The sequence below is a fragment of the Ochotona curzoniae genome, unplaced genomic scaffold (assembly GCF_017591425.1).
Source record: "Ochotona curzoniae isolate NIBS_2020 unplaced genomic scaffold, NIBS_Ocur_1.0 scaffold_3890, whole genome shotgun sequence".
NCBI classification, from domain to species: domain Eukaryota; kingdom Metazoa; phylum Chordata; class Mammalia; order Lagomorpha; family Ochotonidae; genus Ochotona; species Ochotona curzoniae.
Window position 1 is genome coordinate 19,516,263 of NW_024467115.1, and position 26,550 is coordinate 19,542,812.

Consider the following 26,550-nt stretch of genomic DNA (forward strand, 5'->3'; position numbering starts at 1 on the left):
TTATTGATCTGTGAATATTGAACCATCCCCGCATACCAGCGATGAATCCCACTTGGTCAGGGTGAATGTTCTGCCTGATGTGCTGTTGGATCCTGTTGACTAGTATCTTGTTTAGGATCTTTGCTTCTATGTTCATCAAGGATACTGGTCTATAGTTCTCTTTATCTGTTGTGCCTCTATCTCTCTTCGATATTAAGGTGATACTGGCTTCATAGAAAGAATTTGGAAGAATTGCCTCCCTTTCTATTATTTGGAAAACCTATAGAGCATTCAGGTCTGGGAGTATTTGCTATGGGATGAATTCTGTTTGGTCAGTGTTTCTTTTAGGAAAGTAGTGTGTGACTAGTAAGATCCAGGAACACTGGATTGCACTAACCATTGGCAGTTGGAGAAATTCCCAGTGTTCTCCAGTCCCAGTGGCCTGAGTCAGCTGAGTGGTGGAGGTTTGTTTTGCAAAAGCTTCCAATCAGCTATGAGATTGGTTGCAGATATCTGCAAATTCACTGAGTTTGGGGCTTCAGGGAAGAACCTGATTGCTTCCTGGATTTCTTCTAAACCTTCCTGCTGGAGCAATTCCTATTTAAATACGACCACAAATGTGGTGGCTGGGGGATGTGGAAGGCTTTTTTGAAATATCTACGGAGAACAATCTGGTGTTAAGAATTGTATTGAGTGATCAATTCATTTATTCATTCCAGTTGGTTGCAGGGCAATGAATTGACTTTTCTGATCAAAAGCTTGTAAAGCTCCCACAATAGGCTCTGTTAGTCTTTGATTTTGTGCACATTCAAGTCTCATCTGTGCTTAGGTGACATACAAGATGATTTCTTGATATCGTTATGAAAAAAGACATCACATTAAGCAATTATTATAGGATTTTAAAGGATTCTGCATACACACATATATGCATGCATACATACATACATATCTATCTATCTATATATATATCCACACATGCACTTGGCTTATTTATTTGAAAGGAAAACAGAGGGAGGTAAATAGAGACAGAATCTTTCATCTGTTGGCTCATTCCCTGGATGCCTTCGACAGCCAGGACTGGGTGTGGGCTGAAACCAGGAGCATGGAGCTCTGTCTGGGTCTCCCACGTCTACCCCGCGTACTTGGGTAATCACCTGTTGCCTACCAGGATATGCATTGGCAAGCAGTTGGGACAGGAAGTGGAGCAGTCTGTTATGGGATGTGGGCATCCCAGGCAATGTCTCAATACTGTGCCAAATGCCTGTCCCAGTATGTTTTAAAATGTCATTTTGGGGGCTGGTATTGTGGCATAGTGAATAAAACCATCAGTTGCAATGCTGGCTTCCCACATGAGCTCTGGTTTGTGTCTTGATTGCTTAATCTGCTATCTGGATCACTGTTAATAACCTGGGAAAAGAGCAGAAGATTGCCCAAATGTGTAGGCCCCTACCATGTATGTGGGAGACAGGCTGAAGATTTTGGCTTTGGCTTGGCTCACGCCTGGCCATCCCAGGCGATCTTCTCTCTTTCTATTCGCCCTCTTTGTGGAACTCTGATTTTCAATTTTTTTAATGTCATACATTTTTGGGACCCATATTGTGAAAAGCCACTGTCTACCACATTGGCCTTCTGTATGAAAGCTTTTTCAATTACTTCTTTTTTGTTTGTTTGTATTTAAAGAATTTTTCATCTTCTATTTTTCCAGGTCATTAGACAACAAGATCAAAAGGGGGGCATCTGGGACGTGAATTGGTGCCTATAAGGGATGCTGGAGTTACATGCAGTAACTTTACCCATTAAGCCACAACTCCAGCCTTAGGCTGCTTCATTTCTCATCCAGCTCAGGTCTTTGAGTCTCTGCTACTCATGGCAAGACCAAGATGGGGTTCCAGGCTGCTGCCTTAAGCCAGGGCCACTGAATGAACCAGTGGATAGTAGAGCTCTTTTTTTTAAAAGACTTATTTATTTTTATTGCAAAGTCAGATATGCAGAGAGGAGGAGAGACAGAGGGAGATCTTCCATCCGATGATTCACTCCCCAAGAGCTCTGTCTTCCCTCTCTCCATGTAAATCTGCCCTTCAAATACATAAATCAATCTTTTTTTTCTAAAATAGAATATCTTGTTTAGTGATTTAAGCCAAAAATTTGAGTAAAATGATTTCTGGGAATATACACATGGGGGCAGAAGATGGAAGTCATATAGCAGAAACCAGATTGGCTATGAATTGATGATTATTTAAATAGATTGGCAGGGTCAGAATAGTACTACTAATGTTTAAATGCAGCAAAGATCTTTTCATGGAAGAGGAAGTTGGCTAAATTTACTGTCAGAAAAACCTACACTAAAGAAACATCAAAAGAAGTTTTCAGACTAAGGAAATTGATTCCAGATGGAAATTTGGACTTATGAATGGGATGAAGAACACAGGGAGTGGTAAATGTGGAGGAGAAGATCAAATTTTAAACTTATTTTAGGATCAGATAACCGTTTAAAGTAAAAACAATGTATCCTGACATCTGTAATGTATGTAGGTGTGGTATATAGCAACAAAAACATAAAAGACGCAAAAGACTGTATGTTACAGTGGTTTTTTGGGGAAAAATATTTATTTGAAAAAATTAGAGGAAGAGAGAGAAAGATCATCTATCAACTGACTGACTTCCCAAATGGCCACAGCAGACAGGTGAGGCTGGGCTGGGCTGTAGCCAGGGGCTGGGAACTCATCTGTTCTTTCCTATGGGTTCAGAGGCCCAAGGCCTTGAACCATTTTTCCCTGCTTTTCCCCAGGCCATTAGCAGGGACCTGGGTTCGAAGTGAAGCAACTGGCACCCAAGTAGGATGCTGGCATTGCAGGAGAACTTTAACCTGCTATACAATGCCAGCCCCATATATTATTGCTGAGTTTTTAGATTTTATTTGAACGTTGACTCTAAGAAATAATGAAGTTAGACATACGCAGTACACTTTCTAGCTACAATTTAAAAAGTGCATGTCTCACAGAAAGCCAGTAATGGAGTTAGTGTGAAATACCAAAAGTACTTGAGTAATTCAAAGTGAGGCAAGAATAGAGCTGCGTAGAGCTGTGGTGCTGGTTCAGTAGAGAGGTGTGGACACTTGGACCACAGCAAGGTAGCTGGATTCTGGGATGTATTTTGGAAGTAGAGTTGACTGGACTTGCTGGATTGTTGAATGTGGGGAAAAGATAAAAGGGGAAAAATTAATGGCTTGAACAGACCAGTGTATTTTCTTTCCGTAATTGCTGTGAGTTTTAGATATCCTCCTATTCATCTTCCTCTTTAGAATGAATAATTGAAAATGGATATAGTATCTTTAATAACCTGGGCCTGTGTTATTAGGGCTCAGTTATTTTGCACAAGGAGGACTTTGGGGAAAGAACAATAATCAGTACTCATATTGAATGTTTGTTTCATTTTGCATATTAATGTTTTGAACTGAACTTCTATCTTTGTTTTAGGTTTGTCCAAGACTGGTTTTCAGAAAGGATGCAAGTAGCCAGAGTGGATTTCTCTACAGTGTTACCACGTTTCATTTCTCTCTATATTTTTTCTTTTCTGAATCCAAAAGACCTATGTGTAGCTGCCCAAGTCAGCTGGTCCTGGAAGTTTTTAACTGAACAGGTGAACTACTTGTCACTTTCTAGTAACGGGCGAAAATACATTTGCAACCTCGTTGAAGGAATCAGGGTAGCTCTCCTCCAAGAGAGTTATAGCTTGGGACATCTGAACCATAACTAAGGTATCTTTTTAAGAGAAAATAATGGAATAAGTTCAAAAAAATAGCAGTTTATTTTATAACAAAGGATCCATACACTATTCAAATAATTCATTTAGTTTTTAAAAAAATAATGTCGTTATTTGAAAGGTAGAGTTAGAGAGACCACTATCTTCCATCTGTGGGTTCCATCCTTAAATTAGACCAAAGCCAGGAGCTTCTTCTGAATCTCCCATGTGGGTACAGGGGTCAAGTACTTGGGCCATCTTCTGCTTTTCTCAGGCACATCAGCAGAGAGCCAAATCAAAAGTGAGGCAGCTAGAACTCAAACTGGCAGCTACATGGGATGCTGGCATCATTGGGGAGCAGCTTAACCCAGTATGACCACACTAGGCCATCTCTATGAACTTGTGACATTCCCTCATGTGTGTGTGTATTTACTCTGTGCTTCACACGGAGCTTTGATCCTGAGACTTAAGATCTTGCAATCATTTTGAAGTTTCACATGTCACCTCTTCAATTCTTCATGTGTTGCTTCTGCCCCATTCTCTCTGTCTTTCTCCTCCCCCAGGCCCCCATCCCTGCCAAGATTTTAAAGTGTGAATGTGAGATTGGTTCATCATGTCCTAGAATTTCTGTGTCTCTTATCTGTGGTTTCTGTCCTTTCGGCTTTCAGTGTTTCTACCCCGAGTTTCTTTTGCCCTTTCAATTTAGTGATTACTTTTTTAGCCGGATTTCAACCTGCTCGTAAACTCACACAGTTTGTTCTAAATACTAGCTTAGTTTAGTTTATTTTTCAGTTCCATGATGATGATTTGATTCCTCTGCTAACATTTTCTGCCTATCCATTTAATTTCTTAGACGTATTTGATGGTTGCTGCGGTTACGGAGGAGGGAGGTTTGTGTCAGAACAGACAGGTCGCTCGGACCTCTGGCGGGATGGGGAAGGGTCAGTGGGGACCCGCACGTCACCAGGGCGTGGAGTCCTGGCAGACCAATGACAGCTCAGGTCGGTATTTCCTAAGAAGGACTCCAGCTTTCGCATCAGGAGAGAGGTAAAAACCTCCTGCATGTTCCTTTGCGCTTCATTCCCGAGCTGCCCTCTTCCTCTCTGCCTCTCCATCGTGCGAGGGAAAGGCCCGAGAATGGACTCCCTTCCCCACCACCCCACCACCCCACCCCCGCCCAATAAAGTCCTTTTTTCAACAGTTGGCTGATGCTTTTTTTTTTTTTCCCTGGTGGTGAGTCTGATAGCATTAATGGCTGGAGGGTTTTTTGTTTGTTTTTTGCAAGGTCACATTTGATAATGATACCTTTATGGGTCTCCTGAAAGTGTCCGCACAGTTACCAAAGATCACAGGAAGAAACAAACCTTTCTTTTTGTCTTCTTTGTTTTTTTTTATGATTTATTTATTTTTATTGGAAAGTTAGATATATACAGAGAGGAGGAGAGACAGAGAGGAAGATCTTCTGTCTGATGATTCACTCCCCAAGTAACCGCAATGGCCAGTGCTGTGCTGATCCGAAGCCAGGAGCCAGGAACTTCCTCCAGGTCTCCCACACTGGTGCAGGATCCCAAGGCTTTGGGCCATCCTCAACTGCTTTCCCAGGTCACAAGCAGGAAGCAGGATGGGAAGTGGGGCTGCTGGGATTAGAACTGGTACCCTTATGGGATCTCGGGCGTGTTCAAGGTGAGGAATTTACCCACTAAGCCACACCGCCAGGCCTGAAACACCTCTTTCTTTCCATGTGTTCTGTTATTCTTGGTAGGGTATTGGCTCCTGAGTGTAAAACGCTTGCTGGGATCACTGGAGTCTCTGGGTGAGGCTGACTGTCCTTCAGAGAGAACCAAGCACACACCTGACGTGCTGTGAGGCTGGAACGGGTCGTGTTCATCTGCAGTCCTCATGAGGATTTGGCTGTCACGTACCCATCTCCCTTCAGCGGAGCTCAGATGAGGCTGATGTGACCCCCAGGCCTCTGCCTTTCAGTGGACCCTGGATTCAATGTGCCTCCCTTACAGCTTCCATGTCTGCTCAGCCATGGTTTTCTGCTCTGCTTCTCAGCCTACTGAGCTTGGGAACTGGCAGAGGCCTCCAGGGAGGATTGGACCCTGACTAGGACAGCTTCCCTCTCTGGGTTTCCTTACTCTCTGTGGCCTTGGCTGTACATGTCCTTGTTGTGTTGCTGGCTGAACAATGCTGCCAAACAATTGTCTTTATGATACTCTGTCTAGATACTGTTTACTTTAAGCCGCATGACATTTTCTGTTTTTATGGGTGATAAATGTGTTTGTGCTGGCAACATCCTATGTTTCCATCAAAACTCTCTCTTGGTGGGAGTGCTGGTTTGATACTGCTATGCCTCTGCTGGACATTGAATTCTCATAACCTAGGACTAGTGTTACGTATAGTGAATAAAGCCACTGCCTGTGTTGCTGGCATCACAAAGTGCTTACTTGAGTCCTGGATGCTCCACTTCCTGTCCAGTTCCATGCAAATCTCCCTAGGAAAGCAACAGAAGGCCCAGTTACCTGCATCCCAGCCACCTGTATTGGGAAACATCTAGATGGAGTTTCAGGTTCCTAACTTCAGGTTGGCCCAGCCAAAACTGTTGCAACCATTTAGGAAGTGAACCAGTAAATGCAAAATGTCTCTTTTTCACTTTTCCTTTCAAATAAGTAAAAATCCTTAACAAAAAAAAAAAAAAAACAGGGTCAAAGTTATCAAACACTCTAGGAAGGAACAGTGAGCAAGTTGCAAATCTGAAGAATATGTATATTCTATAATACATACACACCTATAATATATACACACTTATAATACATACACTCCACTCTGAAGTAAGATGTGCTGCTTCTTGGGGTCAAGTTCAGATGTGAGTCAATTGCACCAGCAATTTCAGTATAATTTTAAATATTACAATATTCCTGAAAGCATTATCATTAGAAAACTATCCTTTGAGATAATCTATACCTTGTCTTTCTCTCCTTTCTCTAAAGGATTGCTTATGGATGCCCAAATGTGTCAAGTTTGGATGGTTCCTGCCCTACACACCCACAGAGAATGAGTACGGAGCCTGGAAGCACCACTATATTGCTTGTGTGTCTAACCTGGACTGGCTGACTCCCAGGGAAGCCACAGCTGTGTATGGCACACTGAATGAGCCTAAAACTGAAGACGAGGAGCTGCAGGAGAGACGAAGAGAGAGGTGTTTAAGGAAAATAATTTGGGAGAAAATTGAGCTGCGTAAAAGTAAGTACTTTTTCAAGCTTTATATCTTATGCAAGTATTGCACAATCACATGTATTTGAGTTCAGATTTTTTAAAGACTTTTTAAACAGGAAAGAGGAGGAGAGACAGAGAGGAAGATCTTCTGTTTGTTGACTCACTTCCCAAGCAGCTGCAACGGCTGGAGCTGCGCTGATCTAAAGCCAGGAGCTCTTCCAGGTCTCCCAAGGCTTTGGGCCGTCCTCAACTGCTTTCCCAGGCTCCAAGCAGGGAGCCGGATGGGAAGCAGGGCCTCCAAGATTAGAACTGGTACCCATGTGGGATCCTGGCTCATGCGAGGCAAGGACTTTAGCCACTAGTCTACTGTGCTGCGCCCTTGTGTTCAGATTTTAACAAAGGACGGTGCTCTTTCCAGAATAATGTACAGGTGGCACTCTGGAAGAACCAGCTCTTCAATTCTTTATTACGCATTTAAAGTTAATAGATAATAGAAGCAGTACAGTCTCAGGTAGCATCTGTCAGGCTGAGAGTCAGTGCTTCCATGGCCGTCCTAGTTTCTCTTTGGTGTATGAGACCAAAACAGGGAGAAAGAAGTGTGAACCAAGGCAGAAGAATCATGACTAGTTTAAAAGGACCAGAAATGGAAATAGGAATATAGGAAGGAAGAATGACCGTAAGAAGTGTATGAAGGGAGCAGGGTACTTTACTTCCCAGCCTGGCTCTGCTTCTGATCCTGGCTTCCTGCTGATGTGCACCTTGGGAAACAGCTTCTGCTGGCTCCAGTATTTGGGTCCCTGCTGCCCATATGAGATGCCTGGATTGGTGCTCTTAACTTGGGTAGCACACCATGAAAGATCTGTTATGTGTCTCTCTGTTTTCCTGCCTTTTAAATTAGTTAAATACATTTTGAATACATGTTCAGTTAAGTCTTCTGATTTATATTGTGTGAAAGTGAGCAATGAAATTGATTTGGTTTTGTCCATCCTTTTTTTTTTTTTTACTGACTATGATGAATGAATGGGAAATTACTTGAATTTTCACTTCTCTAAGGAGAGGGGAAGGAATGTCTAGTCTACTACCTGATGAACTGTTCTCTCCAGAAAGAGTTGGTTGCTCTCTGACCTTTGTCCTTTGATCTGAAATGACTAATAATTTGTAGCTACTGTGCCAAGAGGCTAAGAAATCCATGCTGTGTGAAGATGGCTAGAATTATTCTTATTTGGCACACAGCCCTGTACAACTATAGTTCAGATGCTTTGGATTGTGTAGACTTGTCTGAGAGATGCGTGAAATAAGTAGACAAGCCCACACTGTGTGTTTTGCAGAGGAGTTATTCAAAGTGCGGCCCCCTTGGGTGAGTGGAACATGCTACTCTAGATGGTTAAAATCCAAATGCCAGCCATGTCTCCCCCAGACTGTGAGGGCCCGAGTGGGACTTCACGAAGCCCTGCAGAAGGAGCTACTTCTGGCATCGCTGGAAGCTTCACCCAAGCGGTAAGCAGAATTCCCCTACCTAAGACTCCAGAGCATCTAGTGACCCCAAGAATTCATGCTAGAATAATTCAGCAAACACACAACGGTCTTGCATAATTGTGTGGCTAAGTTAGCCTATAAATGAGCAGTAGGAATAACTGCTTAATTTTCAAGAACAGCAATCTTTAGCATGCCTTCTGGAGAGGAAAATGAGTGTACAACATTGACAAATTGTTTCAAATATTCTTTATCCTACAGTGAGGCTGTCTTGTGGATATAGTATATATTTCTGTGTAAAATTACTGAGCAAAAATAACAACTTTTTATGGAGTAAGAGTATCCACATGTAAATCTTCTTTATATTTGCATGTCCAAATTATTTCTGTTATCTACAGTAGGGAAACGTCAGTGACCAAATGCAATAAGTGAACAATGTCATACCATGTAATGAGATTACCGGCAATTCAGTTCCTACTCCACTGAGTCATTCCATGTGTTCATAACTAAAACAATTTTGTGAAACTTTCTACAAATGTAACTTTTTTGACTTTTAGAATCTGCAGCTCATATAATCTCACGTACTTATGTATCAGATAAGGGAGCTGAGAGCCTATGAGGTTACATAGCTTATCCAAGCATCATACTGTTAAACACCAGAACCGAAACCCCTCAAAGTCACAATTTCCTTTCTCTATCACCTGTGGACCCTCCTATGTCTCAACATCTCCTGAGAGACCCAAAGGGTGAATTTAGCTCACTCGGTGTGGGAGCCCCATTTGTTGCCATCATCAAGGAGGGTCTTGGGCACGGAGGCCCTGGGCTTGCGGAGTATAGCTGATACCCGAGGACATGTTGTTGGTACCTGTTACTGAAAAGCCAAGCTCAGGGCAGGTGCTGCGGATGGTGGCTACAATGCTCTTTGGTATCAGAGGGCCTGGGTCTGCATTTCAGCTCGACTCCTGATTCCAGCTCCTAGTTAATGCACTCCCAGGGGAGACAGCAGGTGATATCTCAAATGTTTAAACCCTGGATGGAGTCCAGGCTCCCAGTGTCAGCCTTCCCAAATGTGGGAGGCATCTGGAGGAAAGAGAGCACCAGATAGGCTTTTTCTCAAGTACATAAAATAAATATATATTTAAATTTTTGAAAAAAAATCAAAATCAGAGAAAATTAAAAATTTGCTGTTTTCTTTTTCTTTTCCTCTTCAGAAGCAATGTTTCTGGAAGCCATTCCTATCCTGTATTATCAAAGAAAAATTGGCAGGGAGTTCACAGAGATGACCAAGACTCTTCATCTGCCCTCCAGCCACACTTTATTTTGATATCGTCTCAGATTCCCGCATACGAGGTACAGACTGGGTGATGAGATCAGCCCTTCCCTGAATCGGGTTTTTTTTTCCATCTAAGGAGTCTGTGGCAAGCTTTTCACCATATGTGTATGAAAATGATTCATCTCCTAAAAGGAAAATCATGTGGTCAAGTGGAAATTTACAGACCCAAAGCAGTCTTAGCAATCAGAAGCAATAAAGGTGACCATAAATAAAAATAATTCTGAGAAAGCATTGAAGGCCCAAACTGCCATTCATTTAGCATTTGTCCTGTAAATTCTTGTTGAATTGGACTTGTTGCATGGAATCCAAGAGTACCATGGAATTAAAAAAAGTATTTCAATACTATAGAATTCACAAAGAATATTGGTATTACATAAACCTTGCTACTCTAAAGAAGAAAGCCAGAAATCCCATTTTGTCATGTATTGAAGGAGGATGCCATTGAAATGTGCTCTCACTAGGATGAAGTTATATGTTTTAATTTGTGAATATTAGAAAAATAAGCATGACAGACACAGGTAGAAAATATGTTTGAAAGACATGAGCACATACATGTGTATGTATTCAGAATTGGAAAGGTTTGAATGACTCTTTGACTTTAGTAGAAACACTGTTTTGAACTCTCGCACTGGGTCTGGCCCTGTGTGAGCTGGTCCTTCCTGGATGCTGGACAGCAGCTCCCAGTTAGGTCTGTGATTGTGAGGAAAACAACGATTCTACGATGTGCTGAGTTGCCAAGCTATGATGTTCTGTAGGTCAAGCACATTCAATGCATTTTCTGTTTATGGTATTTTCAACTGGGGGTGGGTTTATCAGGATATGATGAGTTATGAATTATTTTAAGGAGTATCCATTCACATAACTCCAAGGTGTTTGTAGAGGATGACATTCAGGAGGTGGTCCATTGGCCAACACAGGAAGCTTTTCCCGAAGTTCCTATTGGTAAGAAAGGAAATCACTTCCCAGGATCTGGAAATTGCCTGTAATGGTCAATGACTGGGAAACTCACAGGATACGCAGGACATCAGGGTCAGAGCTTTGATCTCTCTGGACTGCAGACAGCTTCCCAAATGCTTACAAATGCATCACTCAGGATAGCTGGTCACCAAATGTGGGCGATTGAACTGCCTGGATCCATCCTTCTATTGGCTTACTGTATTTAAGGTTATGATATAGTTACTTGACTATGTCTCTGATGGGGCTGTGGTAAGAATTAGGACACAAGCATGATAATTCTCTATTTAGTTGATTTATGACCTCCAGAGTAAGACCCAAGGTTCTGGAAAAAATCGGCTTCACAGACCTTCCAGCCTGTCCTATTCTGTGAATTGTTATGGAGAATTTTTAAAAATAGTAGTTTTAGTATTTACTTATATGGAAAACATTTGTCAATCAATGTTGATAATTTAAAAATTCATAATTAAGAGGAAAATTTTAAGTTTGTTATGTCCACAGTGAAGTTGTGTAATCTTGATTTTACTGTTTTTTGGAAGTTGCACATATGTCTCTCTGCTTAGTGTGTACAAAGATGAGAAGGTTGGGAGAAAACTTGTTCATAATACATACTTCTGATTGATGAAATTTTCTCCTATAATTAGACAAAATAACTTAAAAAGGAACCAAAGAAAACAGTGCATCTTCCTTTCATAATCTTTACAAAAATTCTTTAGAAATCACAATGTAATGTATTTCGTTGCATAGGACGCACTCTAAATGGGTGGGCCTCAGTTGCTTGGGTTTGGTTTGGTTTTCTAGATGGTGGTGGAGAGTGTGAAGGCAGCTGTCGTTTCCGTGGTGTTTGAGCACAGCGGCATCACTTTGGAGGGCCTGCTTTATCTTGTGGAGAAGGCTCTGGATGGACGGAAGGCCCAGAGCCTGGGTGTCTTCAGTGATGGAGATAGCAGAGAAATCCACTTGCTCCAAGGTAGGCCCGGGAATTGGCCAAGAAGAGCCGAGCAGCTTTGTAAGGTGTTGGCCTTTCACACTGACTGCTGTTTCAGTTCCAGTTTGGTAAGTGTTGGCTTGGTCCTCATGAGGAAAGGTTGCCAAGCTTTTGGTGCGTGTTTCTACTTAGATTCAGAAATGCTGAGCAGTCACTGTTTGGGCCCTTTAACTGTGCAGCTCACTATCATGGAAGTTATTTACATTGTTGTGAATCACTCCCCAGAACATTCTCATTTTGCAAAACTGCCTCTACATGGTTATTAACTAGTAGCTCTCCTTTTTCCCCTCCCCAGCCCATGTCAACCATCATTTTACTTTGTGTTTCTGTGGATTTGAGTATGTCATGTTTCTCGAATGAATGGAATAACATGGAGTTTTTTGCGCTTGCGACTGGCTTATTCCACCCAGTATTATAGTCCTCAGGGTCCACTCACATTTTTTTTTATAGCATTGACCAGGTTATCTTCATTTTAAAAAGCAGTAATATTTTGGTGTGTGTTGTGCACCACGTCTAGTCTATCCATTCAACCATTGATAAATCCTTCTATCAGCTCTCCCTTTGGGATGTTGTGGGTAGTGCTGCCTGTAACACTGGGTTTGAAAATGACCTCTTTGAGATCCTGCTTTCAGTATTTTCTGATAGATGCCCAGAAATAGGATTTGCTAAATCATAATAAGTAATCATAATAAGTAAATCATAATCAGTAAATCATAATAAATCATAAGTCATAATTAGTAATTCGACTTTCAGTTTCTTGAGAAACCTCCTCACTGTTTCCCACAGCTGTTACACCAATTATACAGAAGGATTCTGATTTTTCTACATCCTTGCTAACACTTACGATTTTCTTTGTGTGTGATTATAATAACCATCCTAGTAGAGACGAGACGATAGCACACTGTGGTTTTTGACTTACATTTTTTAATATATATGGGTGGCACTGAATATCATATTTCTTTGTTGGTTATTTGTAGCTCTTTTAAAAAAAAAAAAGGTTTGTTCCCTTGTTTAGGGTCCAACACCATGGCATAGTAGGCTGATCTTCTTCCTGATGTGCTGGCATCCCATGTAGGTGCTGGATCAAGTTCCAGTTGCTCCTCTTCTGATCCAGCTCCCTGCTTATGGCCTGGAAAAGCAGCAGAGGATGGCTCAAGTCCTTGGGCCCTTGCACCTACATGGGATACCCAGAAGAAGCTTCTGCCTGCTTGCTTCGGATTGACTTAGCTCTGGCCATAGTGGCCATTTGTGGGAGTAAATTGGCATATGGAAGATCTCCCTCTCTCTCTGTAATTCTGCCTTCCAAGTAAAAATTTAAAAACGAAATCTTTTTTAAAAATACCTTGTTCATTAAAAAAAAAATTAGATTCTTGGTTTTTCCATAGGTTTAATTACGACATTTCTTTATATTTTCTTGGTCTTTCCTCCTTATCAGACACACGGCTTTCTGTCTCACAAACACGAGTTCCTGTCATTTCATAGGTGTCCTTTTTGCTGTTGTGGCCCCCAATGCAGACAACTTTTATGAGGAAAGTGAAACAATTTTAAGAGTAGCAAATGCCAAGGTCAGTCAGTTGGGAGGCACTGACGGCATCAGTTGCGCTCACACTGGTTTATATCACAAAGGAAAGGAATGGCTGAGATGATTCACTTGTCAGAGTAGCTTTCACCAACCTTGGTGGTTGTGTGTGTGTGTGTGTGTGTGTGTGTGTGTGTGTGTGTGTGTGTGTGTGTGTGTGTGTTTTGAAGGAGGAGATAGTGTTTCAAAATTACATTTCCAGATCCTCTTCTTCCTTATCAGTAACTTGCAGTGCTCTTTGCTCTTACCTGAACTCTAATTGATATTCACTTACGTGAAATCTTCCGTCATTGTGGGTTCAAAGAAGAGAGGAAATAGACAACCTGGGCTCAAGCCAACAGGGAACCCACAGAATGGCAGAGTGAGTCCCAATTCACCTGTCAAGCTGCTCTCTTTGCAAAGAAAGGCCAGCACTTGGGATGCTTTCTGTGAATTGCATTATTGGCAGAAACAAATGTATTTTAAAATAAAGCTTTATTTTTGGCTTTCCTTGTGTAGCATACCCAATCCTGGAGCTAACTGTTCCATGTTCAGTTTTACATATCTCCCCAGAGGAAAGCACAGATGCTGACTGTGTGCGGGTTAAGTTTATAATGGATTGCACGGTAACTCTTTTGAATGGTGCACATTGCATGTTTATACCGCAGTAGTCACTGTGGCTTAGGTGGAGAGGATTATTAGTTTCCCAACTTCAGCCTTGCTGTCCACCAGATGAGAAAAGTTTCCAAATTCTTCCTTATGTAATGCTCATGGTCGTAAAATAGCTGAAAGAACTGACTTCCTTCTGTACAGTTGCAGTGTTTTCCCGAAAGCTTTTACCTTGGAAAAGCGCATCACCGGAAGAAGTCCTTTCCTGTGTAGAGCTCTCTGGGCAGGGAGCCGGACGTTGGAGTCCTTGTGCTTGCTTCCTTTCTCTTAACTGGGCCTTGGGATGCAGATCCGTGCAGCTGGGTGTAATCCACACACAGAATGCCAAGAGGTAGGAGCAAAGGGGCATAGTAGCAAGAGTCGCCACCTCTGGGAGCCTTATTTGTGCTCCAAACTACTTAATGTTTCCTCCCCTTCTCTCTCTCTCTCTCTCTCCGTTAAGATTTATTCATTTCTACTGGAAAAATCAGATCCACAGAGAAAAGGAGAGATCAAGATCTTCCATCCACTGATTCACACTCCAGATGGCCACAGCTGAAATGATCTAAAGCCAGGACCCAGGAGCCTCTTCTGGGTGTCCCATGTGGGTGTAGGTTCCTAAGGCTTTGGCCTATCCTTGGCTACTTTCCCAGGCTACAAGCAGGGAGTTGTATGGGAAGTGGAGCAGCTGGGACAAAACTGGTGCCAGTATGGGATCCTAGGGCATGCAAGGTGAAGATTTGGCCACTAGGCAATCATGCTGGGCCCGAGACACATTATCTTAAGCCTAAATCCACAGTGTCCAATTAATGTAGAACATGATGGTTCCAAGGGCATCATCTGTGGCCCTGACATGGTACAGCATTAGACAGACGCATCCTGAAATTTTGGTGTTACAGGTGTATGTTGACTTGATTTTGTAGTGGTGATTGCACAAATTGCTCAGAGCTTATGATCAGGACACTGGTAATGACATTTTGCTTCCTCCTTTTCCTCTGCCACTTCAGGCTATAAAATTGGCGTTAAAAACTTGCTGAAGCCTGAAGTGAGAGACTTCTGGGAGAAATTAGGAAGCTATGTGGCCACTGAAGAGGAAGGCGGACATGTAGACTTGTTCGTGCCACTTGGAGCATCAGGTCAGATCTGGAGTCACGGTGGAGAGCGCATGGTCCTGCCTACACTACATTATCCTGCGAATCTAACATTCTCAAATGACGACATTTTCTGAGTGTGTCAAATCATTCCGTTGTGTTTGGCTCTTTGTCACACTCCCGGGTGTTCAGGGAAGGAAAGCCTGGAATGGTGATTGGAGCGTCACCTCTACGTGTCTACACGCATGTGGACATCAGTGGGAAGACCCAGCAGTAGGAATTCTATTTCCTTTGGAAAACTTGATGCCTCCCTTACTGTTACTCTATCTTCCTTCTGTTCAATGGAGGAACTGCTCCTGCTCAAAGCACAGCTATTTTATTTGATTCTGTTTCCCATCACTTTTCACTTCAAACTTCATGCCTATGCTCAAATCCTCTTTGGCATAAACCAAGAACCTAAGACTCATCTGGATTTGGGAGGGGAGGATTTTTCTAAAAATGTTTAAGTGGCTTTATTGAGGCAATAGTTGATACACAACAAACTATGCAGATTTAAAATGTGAACAAATAATCTCATCTTCTCCCAGCTGGATCAATTCTATAAAATCATGTGCATCAGTAGGATCACCTGTTCATATGTACAAATATGCATGACATATATATGATAACTATCTCTGTGTAAGGATATCAGTGATCTTTCCCTCAAACGAAGCAAGTTGGTCAGACCCATGCTTCCAGGGCTTTGATCTGTATTTGGATTTCCTGCGAGGCTGTGGCAACACACCCTTGCCGGTCTTTTCCCCGGAGCTCCTGGTTGCTTGAAGGGAGGGGCTGCAGAACCTTCCTTGTTAGGGAGTTTGAAGGTGATGCGAAGGCTCCCAGGTGTTGCCCACACGTGGAGAACCCTGCTCTGTCCCGATGGCCTCTGCCTTCCTCGCTGCCCATACGTCTTCAGGGGAGGCTTCATGGGACATTTCTGTTGTCACTGAGAGTGGGTGTGACTTCTAGTGCTCAGGCACAGCAGTCTCATTTCCCTGCCTCCGACCTTGTGTGACATTTCAGAGGCTGCTGATGCAGATAAACACTCCCTCTCTCCGGCACATGCTCTGTTGGTCTCCTCCTACCCCAGGGCCCCTTTTCAGCTCCTGTGACTGTCTTTTTACTCGGCGAGGCCCCAAGACCCTGATGTGCATGCTCGCCTTTCCCACCTGCACACTGTCCGCTTGACCTTCTCAATGTGCCTAGGACTAACTTTCGCCCGCCTCTCTGTCTCTACCTCTGAAACCAGAGCTGCAGACTTTGTGAAACTCCATTGGACATCTTCATTTGAATGCTTAATTTGCATGTCTGATAAACATTTTAAAGCAAAGATACCTAACTTTCTCTCCAACATCAAACCAACTTTTTCCTCAACAACAATGGCATTATTCACTTAGTTCCAGCATGAACCAAAAATCTAAAACTCATCCTTTTGTTTTTATTTAAAACAATTTAAACAGCTCCATCAAGGTATGATTGGCATACAGGAAACCATGCATTTTTTAAATGATCAAATTTTAATGTAAGTATCTTGAAAAAGCATAAAGCAATTAAGAAAATGAACGTATTTGTCATTTCCAAAAGTTTCTTCTTGGCTCTGTATCACTTTTCTCTCCTGCTTCTCTTCACTGCCGACCTGAGATTGCTGTTTTACCTTCACTATGTCAAATTGCATTTTCTACCATGTTAAAAATGGAGTTCTTTTCTTGTCTGATTTCTGTAGTTAGAGTAGAGTCTTGTGATTCATCCATTTGATTCCTGTATTAGAAGGACTGTTCTGTGGCTGTGAGGATAGACTCTATTTTGTCAATTTATTTGGATACTCTCTAGTTTCTATCTTTTATGAATAAGTCTGCAGTGAACCTAACTGTGAATTTATGCATTTATTTCTCTTGGGAAAGTGTCCAAGAGTAGAATGCCTAGGTCTTATGATAGGTGTATGTTTAATTTTTTTTCCTGAACTGTTTACCATAGCAGTTGTAGCATTTCACACTTCCACTAGCAGTTTGTAAATGAATTGGAGATGACAGCCACCTGTGTGTGATGTTTCTTAGCCAACTCCATGGTGCTCTTGTGTGATGTTGAACTGTTCATGGCTCACCTTGTGAGTAAACTATTGCAAGTATTTTTGACTCTGCAGAGATGGGAAATGAAGTTCTTGCTCAGCTGTCTCAACTGACTGGCACATTCTTTACTGCCCCCACTGGGATTGCAACTGGCTCTTACCAACACAGTAAGTTCACTTGGATTTTACCCATATGCTCAGTAACTCATGCCTATGCCATAATCACTAAAACACAAGTACAGGAAATACACTGCTTCTTAGGGGATTTTAAAACAAATTCTACTTTTAGAATAAAAAGATAAAGCAGGAATGGGAGTTTGCCCAGGAATTAAGACACCTGCATCTCATGTCAGATCATCTCATACTTGACTTCCATCCCTGGCACTGACTTTTAGCACCAACCTCTTGGCTAATGCTTATCCCAAGAGGCAGAGCTGCTAGCTCAAGTTCTTCAATGCCTTGAGTTTCTGCTCTTGAGTACCGCTCCAGCCCAGCCTTGGCTCTCGCCTGTTGTGAGTGTTTGAGCAGGGAGCCAGCAGATAGGAACTCTTCTTGTCTCTCTGCCTCTCAAATCAACAGTGTTTGAAAAGAAGGTAAGGCATGGAGCATGTTCTTACCCCTAAGACTGCTCTACTTCCTGGAATAAACTGAACAGCTATTTCATTTTTTTATTTTTAAGAAAATTTATTTTTGTTTGAGAAGCAGATTTGCAGAGAGGAGAGACAGAAAGCTCTTCCATTCATTGGTTCACTCTCCAAAGGGCCACGATGGCCACAGCTGAGATGATCTGGAGCCAGAGGCAGGGAGCTGCCTCCAGTTCTCCCGTGTGGATGCAGGGACTTGAGAACTTGAACCATCCTCTGCTGCTTTTCCAGGACATAAGCAGACTTGAGTTGGAAGTAGAGCAGCTTGGACATGAACCCATGCCCATATGGGATGCTGGCAATGCAGCCAGAGGCTGTCTTCTAAGTCATGGTGCTAGCTGCTAATTTTCTTGTGTTAAACACCAGTACGTCAGCCTTGTCTAAGAGTATGTAGTTATTTGAAAAGTTTGTTGCGTCCTTTTAAAGATGCTAATTTTACAGTTTGGAAGCAGAGCACAGGTGTTTATTTTAGTCCTCCAAGGAAGGTAAACTTCAACAAATGCTAAGTTTCTGTTGTACTCTAATAAGTAGCTCTTTCCTCTAAGTGCTGGTCTGCAATGCTAAGGGGAAAATGATGTCAGTTCTCAGTGAGTGGCTGGGAGCGCCGTGGGAAAGGATGCCCCCTGCCATCTACTTCAATGAAGCCAAGCTGCAGCTATGGGCCCACTTCGCCGGCTCCCTGGAAGACACCTTGAGAGCCGTGAGGAAACAGTTAAGTCCTCTATTCAAGGAGCTGCGGAAGAGCGTCAGTGGCAGGATGATCGGTGAGAAACTTGCCTCTGGCAAGTGACTAGGAACCTAGACTTGAAAAAGTGCACTTCAGCCAATGTGTACCTTAACTTAACCCTTATGTTTCCCACACTTTTTGTCAAATGTGGGGAATATCCACTCAGAATAAGAGTGTCTATGATCAGAAGGCAGAGCTGCTTTATTTGTTGGCTTAGATTTTTGCCATCCAGGTGGGCAGTTAACCTGGCAGTGAAGATGGTGGCTAGGACCCCCAAGTCCTGCACCAGAGATCCCGGTTTTGTTATTCCGGGCTGGCTCCTGATTCCAGCTTCGTGCTCATGCAGGCCCTGGAGAGCGGCAGGGCCTGGTCCAACTAACTAGTCTCCACCACGATGTGGGAGATCTGGATTGTTTTTGGCTTCTTGCTTTGGCCAAGCCCAAAGTGTTGCAGGACTTCATGGGAGTGACCCTGTGGATGTGGGAGCTTACTCATGTTCATATGTATGGCTTCTCTCTCTCTCTCTCTCAGAAAAGTGAGAAAAAAATCCATCTTATTAATGCCTGGATGTCCATATCAATTAATTACAAGCTTAGAGAAAAGTTGCTGTTTGCTAACCCAGAAGGCAATGCCCTTTTCACACTACAGTCGTATATACCACAACACCCATTCTCCAAAGTGCTCTACAGCTTAAGCTCTATGAATTTTCCATCGAAAATGCTGGATTTGATGATGGACTTGGGAGTCCTTTGCTGACTCCTGTGGACATCACTGATTTTTTTCTCCCCAAGTTTGCATCTTTCCAATGGAACCTTTTGGAAGCAGTGCAAGATCTCAACTTTAGATCTTCACTGAAATCAGTCTATTTCCGATTCAGTATTTCCCACCATCTAGGTACACAGTGGAATTTCTCCCCAGCTGTAATTACCTCTTCATTCCCCACCCCCAGTGTATATCCCATCTGACTAGTCCCAATGTCTTCTGTCATTTTATTCGTGTGTCCATGCCTCGCCTCTCTCCTACTCCCTTGCCCCCTTTAAAAATCTGTCTTTCACAATGTGCATAGAGCTCTCATCTGCCCATGTATGTCATATCTCTTTACATAAATGCCTCCCAAACAAGGGTTTTTTTCTTTTGTATTTAATTTTTTTGTACTACCCTCCTCTACCACATTGAAGAGATAGTCAACCCATATTGGAAAACACTCACAATATTATCGACAGGAAGAAATTATTTCTACTGGCTATTTCACAGCTATCAAGGACTATGGAGAAGAGTGGAACAGTAAACTCTTCAAAGACAGAGGTTTTCCTATGATACATATAGGCAATTGAATATTAATGGAAACTGAATGGTTTCAGATAAATACATAGTGCCTGGAATATTTAAGACACCAGAAGATGTCTGTGTATTCATATTGTAGTATATTTCCTGTGGACTGAAAAAATGTCTCTTCTTTTTAAAAGATGATTTGTTTGAAATACTGAGTTACAGAGGGAGAGAAAGAGATCTGCTGGCTCACTACCCAGCTGGCTGCAACAGCCAGTGCTGGGCCAGGCCAAAGCCAAAAGCTTCTTCCAGGTCTCCAACATGAGTGGCAGGTGTTCAGGTACTTGGGCCATCTTCTACCACTTTCATAGGTGCATTAGCAGGGAACTGGATCAGAAGAGAAATGGGACTCAAACAGGTGTCCATGTGGAATGCATGCTGTTGTTTTACCTGAGTATATTTGTGGGATTATATGCTTTATGTGGCATACTTAACTTGTGTTGTACCATTTTATACATTTTCCCTAGTAGAAATCTCCACAGATTGATGATAGTTTATACACCACCCCCAGCTTTTTTGTATTTGTATCCACTGGAAAGCAAAGCTGAGAACCAAAAAAGCAAATCTGAAAACTCCTATAATTAAATTAATGCCTAGGCATATGGCTTTCTAAACACAGGGCAATTTATGTATGACACCATGAGCCTGACCAACATTCTGAACAACCAAGAAGTTGCGAGTGCTCTGACGGAGGGGCTGATGGAGCTGTCAAAAGCAGACTCTGTAAGTGTTGCTTTGAAGAAAGCAGACTCAAAGGCTAACAGTTACATAAGCTCGTACCTGGCATATTTTTGCCAGTTTATTGCTGTGAGGGAGAGATGGTTTTTTTTTTTCGTAGATATTATATCCATTTATAAAAAGAGCCATTGAAAGACTACACCCAAGCTATACTGCAAAGAGGTTTTAAATGTTCATGAAAAACTATGTGTGGATTAAAAAAAATGTTTGGCACTAGGATATAATTGTTTCATTCCACTTTTCCATTCATTTTTTGAAATACCCTCATAGCCAATATACAAAACAGACAAGTAGGAAAATCTTGATTTATAGTTTGGAACATTGTGCTTTCTGTTTTCAGCTGGAAGTACCTGCTTTAAAAAACTCCAGGACCTCCATTTTTTTAAATGTAAACATTATTCAACCATGAAAGCAATAATTGGTTTGAGGGGGAAAAAGGTAATGTCCAACTATAAAAAGGGCTAGGTGACAGAGAAAGGGCAAAGACCACACAACAATAGAAGATGATCAGCACTTGGGGCACAGGTGTTTTCTTGAGAAACTCCGTGAAGCATATTCATCAGGAATGAACCTCGGATGCCATCCCAGAACATGATGTCAGAAACAGTGACGAAAGGGCATTCAGTGGAGCCACGTTCCTAGTTCCAAAGATGATGGACAGGCATAGGAGAATGAGATCTGCAGCTGTTCATCTTGGGCAAGCTTGGAAGAGGATGCAGATGGTAACATACCATGCTTTGTGTGTTGGATTGTCCTCACTCAATACCTAAGGGCAACCTCCTGGCAAGGTTCATTTTTGGCTCCCGGTTTGAAATGGTTCCAGTGTGAAATCAGGCAGCCCTGTTTGGTACCTGAGAGGTTGGAAGATGGAAGAATGACCGCTTGAAAAACCAAAAAGCACGCTGGGCATCTAGACCCAAGTTGGTTCTATGATTGACCCTCTCCTAAGAACTGCCTTCTGTGGGCACACCCCAGTGACTTTGCCCTCCCATGGGGACAGCCCACCTTTCACATGTCATTTTAGATCAAATCTCCATCTTTAAACTGTTAACTCTTGGCATTCAACTTTGGGGGAAAAGCTCCTAGTACACGGGTTTTAGAGGAATATCCAAACTATTTTCCAAATTTAATACTATAAGAAGCCTTTAGTTTTCCAAGGGAAGATCTTCAAACCCCTTCTTTCACCGCAGTAATTCTATTTGAGGGAGTTAACATTCATTGCATGTGCATTCTCTTTGTCTACCTCTCTTTCCCCGTCTTTCCCCTTCGTTGTTGTCTGCTTCAGCTTCAGCCTCGCTTCTTGGGCCAACACCAGACATCCATAGGCTTAGCTGTTCTCTGTGCCATTTAAGTTGTCATGCTTCACCATAAATTGCTGTTTCTCAGTGGCCTTCAAGCCTTGGCAAACTTGGCTGATAAAACGAGTAGGGATGTTCACAACAAGAACTCTGTACTTTCTCCCCAAAACAGTTACATGTTGCTAAATGTGTTTAGTATAGGCTTAGTGTCCTTACTCCCACCCAATTAAAAAAAATGAAAAATAGAATTTTGATGGTGCTTAATCCATTAAAACATGAGAGGGAGCAAAGTAGAGGGCCTCCGGCTATTTTGCCTGGAATTCTGGTGCTGTAGCTCCTCTCCCAGATCCACTTCTTTCTCCTAAGAGATAAGATCCTTCCCTGTCCGCATTCCTCATTTAGCCAAGGGCTTGTGGTGCAAGCATTTTTTTTAAAAGATTTGTTTTATTACAAAGTCAGACATACAGAGAGGAGGAGACACAGAGAGGAAGATCTTCTGTCCAATGATTCACTCCCCAAGTGAGTGCAACAGCCGGTGTGATCCGGAGCCAGGAGCCAGGAACTTCCTCCAGGTCTCCCACACGGGTCCAGGATCCCAAAGCATTGGGCCATCCTCGACTGCTTTCCCAGGTCACAAGCAGGGAGCTGGATGGGAAGTGGAGCTGCTGGGATTAGAACCGGTGCCCATATGGGATCTCGGCACGTTCAAGGTGAGGACTTTAGCTGCTAGGTCATACCACTGGGCCCAACAACCCATTTTTGTACTGAGGATCTTGGGAGACCCTCTCCTGGGATGTTGGCCTCTGTGTTGGCCTGTTTCTCATCACCTTAATGAAATAGTTGAGGCTGATACTCATAAAGCAACTTTATTTGGATCAGTTTTGGAGGCAGAAAATAGACCTGTGCCTTCTGCAGTAACCTGCTCAGGAGAACTAATTGCCTTAACCCCTTTCAAAGGCAACCCCCAATGACCGCTTAAGATGGCTACCTGGGAGACTATCTACCTTGGAGTTTCTATCACATGAACTTTAGGGGCCGAAAATCACAGTTGAATTTTAGCATCCAGCTGAATTGTGACATGTTGAGGGCCAGGATATGTGTAGTAAATGGAATATGTGCTTGACCATCCCTTTTATTGATTCTAATTGAATTATCGCTACTTTATTAGATGTGGAAAAGTGGGGACAGCTGCATTACAATTTTGGGGTTTTTTTTTTTGCTGCACTTTTGATGACCTAAGTCTCAGAAGACTGTTCTAAAGAGACATGTTTTTGGTGATGGGATATTTTTTCAGGGCAACGCTCTGGAATTTTTATCCTGTTTTCTGCTAAAGAAATGTGAAAAGAAGAGTGAAGATTCTGAAGGAAATGTCATTCTGGCAAAACATGACTCAAAGACAGCCTTCGATTTATTGATGAAGGTAAAGTTGCCGTTGCATTTTTTAATGTTGTGGCTTCACTGTAGTTAGACACATGCTCCGAACAAATAGACAAACAACAATGCTAGAATACTTAGAAAGTTTCAGTTTGCCAGTAAGAACTTTGTTTTCATGACCTATGACTTTTTAAAGAGAGCTGTTTGTGGTTTCATAGTATGAGCAACATTTAAGCCACCTAAACGTGTAAGCTGGGGTGGGTGTCTGGATGAGCAGTTAAGCACCCGACTGTAACACCTGTGTCCATATTGGAGTACCTGGGTTTGAAGCCCACCTCCAGCTCCTGACTCCAGCTTCCTGCTCATGTAGAGCCCGCGAGGCAACAGGTGATGCTTGCAGTGGTTGGATTCTTACCATGTAGGAGACCTGGCTTGAGCTACTCATTCTCACACTCAGCCCAGCTCCGTCAGGCCGTGGTGAGTATCGGTGAATGAGCTAACTGGAAACAGCTGTCTCTACTTCTCTCTCCCAGCTCCGCCTGCACCACTGACTCACAAATAAACATTAAAAGCCCCCACGTTTATTGTAGTACACTTGCTTGGTTGTGGAGAAAGAGTTGGAAATGTGTATCTTGCTTGGCTACTTTTTAAGCCTGCAAGTAATGTAAATACAGCCCAAGACACCTTGGGGAGAGAAGAGAGCGTGTGAACCTAACAACAATTCTTTTTTTTTTTTTTTTTCATAGTGGAGATTCAAATTTGTAAAAGAACAAAACTAAGTTGGAAGCTAGTTCTTCAGGTGAAAATGAATTTTCTAGTGCTATATTCAGAATCCTCACAATCTTGGCTATATGACATAATCAGGATTCAGAAAATCCTAAGACCTGTGTCATCACTGAAGGAGCTATATAAGGATAAATGTCATTTTAGAACTATTTTCTGTCCCTAAGAAAGCTGCTGGTTTAAAAAAATTTTTTTTTAATTATTTGTTGGGAAAAAAATTTTTTTTTAATTATTTGTTGGAAGACAGAATTACAGATACAGATTTTAAAAAATAATTTTCTTTTTAAATTTTATTTTTATTGGAAAGTCAGGTTTACAGAGAGGAGAGAGAGAAGATCTGTTCACTGGTTCCCTCCCCAAGTGGCTCCAATGGCCAATCCGAAGCCAGGAGCCCGGAGCTTTTTCTGGGTCTTGCACATGTGTGCAGGGTCCCAAGGTTTTGGGGCTGCTTTCCTAGGCCACAAGCAGGGAGCTGGATGGAACTGGTTCCCATATGGGTTCCTGGGTATGTGCAAGGTGAAGACTTTAGTCACTAGGCTACCACGCTGTTCGAGACAGATCTTCTACCCACTGGTTTAATCCCTAGATGATCACAACAGCCAGAGATGAGCCAGACTGAGCCAGGAGCTTTCTCTCGGTCTCCTGTGTTGGTTTAGGGGCCCAAACACACACACCTTCCCCTAAACGCCCCATCCTTTTTCTTCTTCTCCCAGAGTATTAGCAGGTAGAAGGAGCGGAAGTGGGACAACCAGGACTCAAACTGGTACCCATGTAATGCCAGATGTTACTACCCAGATGTGATGTTACTACACATGCCAAGAAGCTGGTCCTTGAAATAAATGTGCAAGGAAATAAACATTGCAACAAAAAGAAAAAAAAATCTCAACAAAGAATCTCATTTGTTTCTTCTATTTAGTGATTGAGAGCCTGTGCATGGTGCCCATAAAACACATTTGTGAACCTGCAGACGGAAAAATCATAGCTTGAAACTAAGGGCTGAATTAAGAAAAAGTTGAGGGGTTGGCATGGTAGTCTCGTGGCTAAAGTCCTTACCTTGCACAAATCCAGGAACCCATATGTATCCTGGCCATTCCACTTCCAATCCAGCTCCCTGCTTGTGGCCTGGGAATGCAGCAGGCAACAGCTCAAAGCCTTGGGACTCTGCACCCATGTGGGAGATCCATAAGAAGCTCCTGGCTCCTGGCTTCAGATTGGTTCAGCTATGGCTGTTGTAGTCACCTGGGGAGTGAACCAGTGAATGAAAGATCTTCCTCTCTGTCTCTCCTCCTCTCTGTATATCTGACTTTGCAATAAAAATAAATAAATCTTTTCTTTAAAATAGAGAAACTGACTTGCTATATAGTTTAGGGTTTAAAACTGGAGTGTAAAGTTAATAGCTCCTCTGGAGCAACTTTTAATTAAAAAAATAATAATTTCATTTGTATTTGAAAGAGCAAGAGAGCTCTCTTCCATCTGCTTCTTTAATCCCCTAAATGCTTGCATTGGCTAGGGCTGGGCTAGGCCAGAGCCAGGAGTCAGGACCTCCATCCTGGTCTGCCCCAGGGGTGACAGGGATCAAAGTACTTGAGTCACCTTCCGCTGTCTCACAGGGTACACATTAGCCAGAAGCTGGGTTGGAAGCCACACTGGGACTAGAACCAAGCACCCTAGCACTTCCTGAACTGCTACACTAAATGTCCAGCTTAGGATAACTGCGTCTTTTTATTTGCTCGCCTTTAGACATTTGTTAACTTGAAAGGCAGGGTGACAGAGAAAGAAAGAGATCTTCCATTTGAGGATTCACTATCCAATGAATGGCCACACTGCTGGGATTGGGTTAGGTCTAAGCCAGGAGCCTAAACTTCATTCAGGTCTCCTGGTAGAATGGCAGGAGCCCAAGTACCTGATGCATTGTGGGAGGTGGATCAGAGGCAGAGCAACCTGGACTCGGGAGGAGCTGACACTGCAGCCTCTGGGCAACACAGCTTATCTGTCATATCAAGACTATGCTGTCTGTGCATCTGTCAGTCATCTGTTTCCTATCAATCATTTATCTTTCCCCTCCTCCTTCCATCGCGATCATCTTGCTGCCTCATCAGTAGTTCTTTTGGCTTTCCCTGTATTTACACTGATTCTGTCAACCATGGCCATGGGTCTTGACCACAGCCATGTCTTTGCTGAGCTCCACCTGTCATTGTCACCCCTATTTCTGGCCTCTAGTGCTGGCAGCACAGCCTGCGGCAGCTGGGCTGACTCTGGAACATTCAGCGCCTGCCTGTCTGTGCCCGCACCCTCTGCACGCTTATTTCTCAGGGTCGCTCTGCCAGGTAGGGCCTGGACAGAGCCATGGCAAAGGTCCATGAACCTCAAACTGAGGAAAATACTCTGATTCTGCTTCTGGCTGCTTTCCCTGTAACAGAAACCAGAAAGGACAGCATCTTACTCCAAATTCGGGATCCAAGTGTACAGTAAAAAGCAAGAGAAGCTGATTAGGTTCATCAATATCCTATCCTCAAAGATCAGTTTGTATTTTATTAATTGCTTAATTCGGAAAGGAGCGTTAGATCTC

At 42.7% G+C, this 26,550-nt stretch overlaps 1 protein-coding gene across 1 annotated transcript in view; it reads left to right on the top strand.

Moving 5' to 3' along the window:
* ECT2L (epithelial cell transforming 2 like) overlaps positions 1–26,550 on the top strand; it is a 59,570-nt gene that overhangs the window by 11,542 nt on the left and 21,478 nt on the right. The window contains exons 3-11 of the mRNA XM_040965495.1: positions 3,456–3,618; positions 6,714–6,966; positions 8,268–8,436; positions 9,624–9,762; positions 11,501–11,669; positions 14,901–15,029; positions 17,164–17,256; positions 18,314–18,496; positions 20,408–20,511. Of these exons, the coding sequence (XP_040821429.1) occupies positions 3,456–3,618; positions 6,714–6,966; positions 8,268–8,436; positions 9,624–9,762; positions 11,501–11,669; positions 14,901–15,029; positions 17,164–17,256; positions 18,314–18,496; positions 20,408–20,511 (1,402 nt within the window). The remainder of the gene's footprint in view (positions 1–3,455; positions 3,619–6,713; positions 6,967–8,267; positions 8,437–9,623; positions 9,763–11,500; positions 11,670–14,900; positions 15,030–17,163; positions 17,257–18,313; positions 18,497–20,407; positions 20,512–26,550) is intronic.